General features: G+C 20.2%; 1 protein-coding gene across 1 annotated transcript in view; it reads right to left on the reverse strand.

The window, feature by feature from the left end:
- Positions 1-7516, reverse strand: part of LOC117173966 (trafficking protein particle complex subunit 11) — a 79450-nt gene that overhangs the window by 3491 nt on the left and 68443 nt on the right. The window contains exons 18-19 of the mRNA XM_033362626.1: positions 4250-4358; positions 4076-4152 (exon numbers count right to left, since the gene is read on the reverse strand). Coding sequence (XP_033218517.1) covers positions 4076-4152; positions 4250-4358 — 186 coding nt within the window. The remainder of the gene's footprint in view (positions 1-4075; positions 4153-4249; positions 4359-7516) is intronic.

Genomic DNA, 7516 nt, shown 5'->3' on the forward strand with positions numbered 1-7516 from the left:
AGAGTTTTTCATTTTGAAAATGTACCATTTAAATTACAATTTACAATGAATTTTCCATTGTAATTAATATTGTAGAACTTTAAATTATAAATCTTTAAAATTGAAGAGTTTTTAATTAAACAAATTTTTAATTAAAACTAATTTTGAAACTTTTTATGAAAAAGTAGGCAAATTTAACATTTCTTCAATTTGGGCGATTTAGGATTAAAAACGTTACTTTTATTTTCCAAAATCGTTTAAATATAAGCATTTTTATTTATTCATCTTTAAAATTATAGAGTTTGAAATGATAAATCTTAAAAATTGACCTATTTCAAAACAAAAATTTCGAAATTAAATTCCTTTGACATAGAAATCTTTAAAATTGAGTGGTTAATAATTTTAAAAATGTATGCAAGTTTTAAATTTTATAATTAAAATTCTCTCATTTTTATGATTTTTGATTAAAGAGTTTTCGATTTTAAATATTCAAAATTAAAGAATTTTAAACTGAAAATCGTTAAAATAGAATTTTCTTATTATACAATGAAAAATTATGCAAGTTTAAGGTTTTGCAATTAAAAATCCAATCATTTTAATTTTTATAATAAAACATTATGTAATTTTGATGTTTTGCATTAAAAATTTCTTCAATTTGGAAGATGTCGGATTGAAAACTTTACTTTTGATTTCAAAAATCATAAAAATGATCCAAATGAAAGTTTGTTTATTCATGCGCCTTAAAAATAAAAAAGTTTCTAATTGTAAATCTTCAAAATTGAAGAACTTAAAATAAAAAATTGAGAGAAATACCTTTGAAATATAAATTTTGAAACTGAATGAAATATAATTTTGTAAATATTTAAAATCGAAGAGTCATTAATTCTGAAACTTTTTCAGTTAAAAATTATGCAAGTTTTAAGATTTATTTTATAATTCATCATTTATAATTTTATAATTTTCAAATAAAAATCTTCAAAATTAAAGAACTTCAAATTGTAAATCTTTAAAATTAAAGAGTTTTTAATATTGAAAATTTACAATAAAAAATTATACAAGTTTGAAGTTTTATAATTTTTATGATTTACATTCGAAATTCAAATTCAAACATTTTTATTTTTACATCTTTAAAATTAAAGAGTTTTTAATGGTGTATCATCAAAATTAAAGAGATTTAAATTGGAAATTGTGAAAATTGAAAAATATTTAATTGTAATTCAGCAAAATTGCGAAACTTTAAATTATAAACAGAAAAAATTAATTATCTAATAAAACATATCCAAATTACATACCTTTGATATATAAGTCTTAAAAATTGAATGATTAATAATTTTGAAAAATAACAATTAAAAATTAAGGCAAGTTTTAAGTTTTATAATTTAAAATTCTCTATTTTTTATGATTTTTGACTAAAAGTTTTTGTGATTTCAATTTTTATGATTTTGAAGATTACAAGTCAAGTTTTCAATTTTTAATCTTCGAAATTGAAGAAATTTCAAATATAAATCCACAAAATTTACAAATTTCAAAATTGAAAACAGAAAATTCTTTAATTTTAGCGAGTAACTAAAATTTTTCAATTTTTAAGACGTATAAATAAAAATTCTTAAATTTGTATAATTTTGAAGGCCAAAAGTCAAGTTTTCAATTTTGAATCTTCCAAAATGAAGACAATGCGAAAGTAAATCATACAAATTATAAAATTTTTGTTTGTAAAATTTCAAACTTTAAAATTTTTGAATTTTAAATTGTCGATAATAAAAATTCTTCAATTAAAAAAATTAACAATTTTAAAAATGTAAAAAAATCTTAAATTATGAGGATGTTCATGTTTTTTGAAGATGAAAGATCAACTTTTCAAATTTTAATCTGACAAATTAAAGAAATTTTTTATTTCAAATTCCTAAAATTAAAAGCACTTCATTTTTAAAGACGCAGAATTCAAAGTTCTACAGTTTTGAAATGTTACAATTGAAAATTCTTAAATTTTGAATATTTAAGATTGAAAACACTTTAATCATAAATCATAAAAATCACAAAATTTTTAATCGTAAAACTTAAAATTTGCATAATTTATAATTGAAAATTTTTGAAATTGAAAACACTTTAATTTTGATGATTTATATTTAAAATGTCTTCAATTTAGAAGATTACAAATTCAAAAATTGATTTTCGATCTTCAAAATCATGCAAATTTAAGCATTTTTATTTATACGTCTTTAACATTGAAGAATTTTCTATTGTTCATCTTGTAACTTGTGAAACTTTAAATTGTAAATCTTTAAAGTTACACAGTTTTTTATTTGCAATATTTACAAGTGAAAATTATGCAAATATTAATCTTTACAATTTAAAATTCTTTAACTTTGATGATGTGCATTTCAAATTTCTTCAATTTGGAAGATTAAAAATTGAAAACTTGACTTTTGATTTTCAAAATCATGAAAATTGTAGAGTTGTTATTTGTAGGTATTTTAAATTAAAGAATTTTGAAATATAAATCACTCAAATTGAAGTGTTTTTAAATTTTTAAATATTCAATGATAAATTATGCTAATTTTAAGTTTTAGGATTAAAAATTCTGTAATTTTTATGATTTATGACTAAAGTGTTTTCAATTTTAAATATTCAAAATTGAAGAATTTTCAATTGTAAAGTTTCAAAAATGTAGAACTTTAAATTCTAAATCTTTGAAAATGAAGTGCTTTTAATTTTAAGAATTTAAAATTTCTTTAATTTGTAAGATTAAAATTCGAAAAGCTGACTTTTGATTTTCAAAATCATCTAAATTCTAACAATTTATGATTTTTTTTACATTCTTAAAATTGAAGAATTGTAAACTGCTAATTGTTAAAATTAAAGAATTTTCAAATGTAAGTCTTAAAAATTGTAGAACTTTAAACTGGAAGTCGCTAAAATTGAAGAATTTTTAATTTCAAATGCTCAAAATTGAGGAAATTTAAATTGTTAATTTTTTTAATTGAAGAGTTTTTAATTGTGAAAATTTAAAATGAAATTTTTTTAAACATTGAAATTTTACAAACAAAAATTTTATAATTTTTATGATTTACACGTTCGCAATTTCTTCAATTTGGAAAATTCAAATTTGAAAACTTGACTTTTGGCCTTCAAACTTATCTAAATTTAGGAATTTTTATTTATACGTCTTTAAAATTGAAGAATTTTAGTAACAAAATCATAAAAATTGAAATCACGAAAATTCTTTAATCAAAAATCTTAAAAATTAGCGTAATTTGGACATGTTTTTTTGTGAAGAGTTCGATTGAAGAAATTTCGAATGTAAATCATACAATTTATAGAGTTTTTAATTGTAAAACATCAAACTTGTATAATTTTCTATCATTAATTTTCAAAATTAAAAACTCTTTAACTTTAAAGACTTATAAATATTAAAAAAATATATAAATAAAAACTCTTAAATTGTTGTTATCTTAATGACTTTAAACACAAAAAGTCCAGGTTTTTTAATTATAAATCTTCTAAATTTTTGAAACTTCAAATTATAAAAGTTTGAGGTTTTTTAATTATGCAACTTAAAAATTGCATAATTTTTTATTGAAAAAGTTTCAAAATTAATAACTCTTTAATTTTAAATATTTACATTTTAAAGTTCTCCAATTTTAGAGAGTTACAATTGACAAGTCTTAAATTTCGAAAATATAAAATTATATTTCATTCAATTTTCAAAATTATACGTTTTAAAAGTATGTAATCTGGAACAGTTTTTTTTGTATGGTTCAATTTTGAACTATATATTTTCAACATTTAAATTTAATTAATTTAACTAAAAATTGTTCAATTTTGAATATTTGCAAAAAAAAGACTCTTGAATATTTAATGTGCATAACAGAAAATGATGCAATTTTGAATGCTTTTTTTTAGAATAGTTCAATTATGAAGATTTAAAATTTAAATTAATTCAACGTAAAAGATTCGCAATTGCAAATTATTCAATTGTGATTAAGTAAAAATGACAGAGTTAATCTGTTTCTTGGATATTCTTATAATTTTTATGTATATATTTTTATCGATTATTATAAATTGTTAATTAAATAAATAAATTTTCGAATCTCACCATTATGTATATGTGACTTGGTAAAGACCTTTCTAGAACTTCGGCTAGTCTGTTTTTGCTTAATTTATGCTCCTCTTCTGTAAATTAATATCCCACATTATTTTATGAAAAAATGGGTTTTCTTGCAATTTTTTGGAAAAAAGAGGAATAATTCCGGTGATAATTTTAAATTACCAGCAGGCACAGTGAGAGTCAATGATGGAAGCGCAACAAAACCAGCGACAAGTGGTCGCAAAATCCACTCAACTTTTCGTTCGCTTTCCGGAAGAATACAGATATCGACCTGAATAATAATCTTTATTTATAATTTATTGTTTAAATACATATGGGGTTTTAAAAAAATGTAACAGAAACGCTTAGCGACAAAATATGTTGTTTTTTTTTTTTTAATCGGAATTTAAGAGAAACTTATTATTCTGATTGGAGGAAAAGAATTTTTTCCACAAACTTACGAGTATTTGAATTTTAACGTATATTTTTAGAAAAGTTGAAAATTTAGAAAGTGGCGATTTTTTTGGATAAAATAAATAGTCGATTTTCAACAAAAAAATCTATACTTATATTTCCTGACCATTTTTTGTTCAGCCAAAAATTAAATAATTAAATTTTAAGCCAAACCAATTAATTCTCGACAAAAGCAAAACAGTTATATTGAGAAAAAATTAATTTCAAAAAGACGAATTTTCAACGAGAAAAGATCGATTTTTAATTTAAAATACCATTTTTTCTGGAACTAGGGAAAAAATTGCAGTTGAAAAAAAAATTTGATTGAACAAAAAAGTACAAATTCAAATTCAACAAAATAGTTGAATTTTCAACCAAAACGATGAAATTTTAATTAAAATTAAGAATCTTTAACCAGCAATTTTTTTTTAAATATTTCAAATGATTAATAGAATTGTTAACTTAAGTATAATAGTTGAATTTCAAGTTAAAAACAAATTTAATTGAAACAAAAAAAAAACGAATTTTCGCCAATATAGTTAAATTTCCAACAAAAGAAATGAATTTTCTACGAAAATAATTTAATTATATTGCAATAAAAAAGGAAGAGTTAAATTAATATTTAAACAAATTAATTTTAAACCAAAACGAAAAACAATTTTTAAAAGTACATTTAAGGTTTAACCAAACAAATTTTCAAGAAAATTGATAAATTTTCAACCAGAAAATAGAATTTTTGAAGAAAGAATTTTAATTTTATGCAAACAAAAAATCAAAAAAAAAAAACATGATTTTAACCAAAAATGAAACGAATTATTCACAAAATAATTCAATTTTACACTAAGTTAATCTAAATTTTAACCAAAATATGAATTTTCAAAAAAAAAAATTAAATTTTAAACTAATAAAAATTAATTTCAAAGCAAAAATATTTAAAAAATGTATTTTCAAATAAGAAATATAAATATTCTCAAAAAATAAATAGTTAAAATTTCAGTTAAAAAATTAATTTTGATATAAAAAAAATTAATTTCAACAAAATAGTTGAGTTATTAACCCAAAAAGATGAATTTTCAACCAACAAAATTAATTTTGAAGAAAGAATCTTAATTTTCTGCAAAAAAATGTACAAAAAATAATAATAAATTTGCACCCAAAAATTAAATAGTTACATTTTCAGATAAAAAATGAATTTTCAACTAAAATTAAGAATCTTTAACGAGAAAAATAAATTCTTAACAAAGTAGTTCAACCAAATAATAGAATTTTTTACTGAAAAAGGAATAATTATATTTTAAGATAAAAAAATGGTCTATTAACCAAAAATAAAACGAATTTTTTTCTTCAATAATTCAATTTTACACTAACTTAATCTAAATATTAACAAAATATGAATTTTCAACCAAAAATTTAATTTTTCAACTAATAAAAATTAACTTTGAAGCAAATATCTTCATTTTCTACAAAAAAAACGAAGTTCCAACAGAATAAATATGCATTTTCAAATAAGAAAGATAAATGATCACAAAAAATAAATAGTTACAATTTCAGTTTTAAAAATTAATTTTCATATCGAAAAAAAACTTCAACAAAATAGTTGAGTTATTAGCTAAAAAGATGAATTTTCAACCAGAAAAATAAATTTTTTACAAAGTAGTTCAACTTTCAACGAACTAGTAGCAATTTTAACAACAAAATTTTTCAATAAAAAATGCAACAGTTAAATAAAAATTTAAACAAATTAATTTTTAAGAAAAACGAAAAACAATGTTTAAAAGAACATTTCAGGTTAGAAAAAAAGATTTTTCAAACCGAAAAGACGAATTTTCAAGAATATTGATAAATTTTCAAATCAGAAAAATGAATTTTGAAGAAAGTATCCTAATTTACTGCAAAAAAAATTTCCAGCCGTAATGATGAATTAACAATTAAAAGTTGAAGTCCTCCAGAAGAAAAATAATTTTGTTACAAAGCAGTTCAAACAAAGAATAGATTTTTTTACGAAGTATGCCAACTTCCAAAAAAGTGGTAGAATTTTCGACAAAAAAAATAGAAAAGGAGAAAGTCACCTGAAAATAGGAGAGGGGGGGGGTAATTCTTGAATAAAGGGGAAAAGAGGCACAACTAAGGAAAAAATTCCTATTTTTGTTCTTAATTATACAAATTTGTACATGTTACAGGCAATGTATATAATCCAGAAATTATAAATATATGATCCCTAGGCATTATATATAATGCCTGGCATGTTTTTTGCTGATTTTTTTTTTGAAGAACATTAGGATTGTTTCTCTAAAATTAATTTTTCTGGTTGAGAATTTATCAATTTGCTTGAAAATTCTTTTTTTGTTAAACCTTAACTGTAATTTTAAAAATTGTTTCTCGTTTTTGTTTAAAATTAATTCGTTTTAATGTCAAATTAACTGTTCCTTTTTTTATAGCAAATTGTTTTCTGTTAAAATTGCATTTTTCTGGTTAAAAATTCATCTTTTTGGTTAATAACGCAACTATTTTGTTGAATTTTTTTATTGAAAATTTCGCTATTTATTTTTTGTGTAAATTTATCTTCCTTAGTTGAAAATACATATTTATTCTTTTGAAGCTTCGTTTTTTTTTGTAGAAAATTAAGATTTTTGCTTCCAAATTTATTTTTATTAGTTGAAAATTTATATTTTGGTTAAAATTTAGATTCACTTAGTGTAAAATTAAATTATTTTGTTAAAAATTCGTTTCATTTTTTGGATAAACGTTAATTTTTTTATCTGAAAATATAATTATTCCATTTTCAGTTAAAAATTCTACTAATTGGTTAAACTACTTTGTTAAGAATTTATTTTCCTAGTTAAAGATTCATAATTTTAGTTGAAATTTCATCTTTTTAGTTGAAAATTCAACTATTTTGTTGAAACCGCGTCTTTTTTATTAAAAATCCATTTTTTATCTGAAAATTTACCTATTTCATTTTTCGTGTGCAAATTTATCTTTCTTAGTTCAAATGAT

This window comes from Belonocnema kinseyi, chromosome 1 (genome assembly GCF_010883055.1).
Source record: "Belonocnema kinseyi isolate 2016_QV_RU_SX_M_011 chromosome 1, B_treatae_v1, whole genome shotgun sequence".
NCBI classification, from domain to species: domain Eukaryota; kingdom Metazoa; phylum Arthropoda; class Insecta; order Hymenoptera; family Cynipidae; genus Belonocnema; species Belonocnema kinseyi.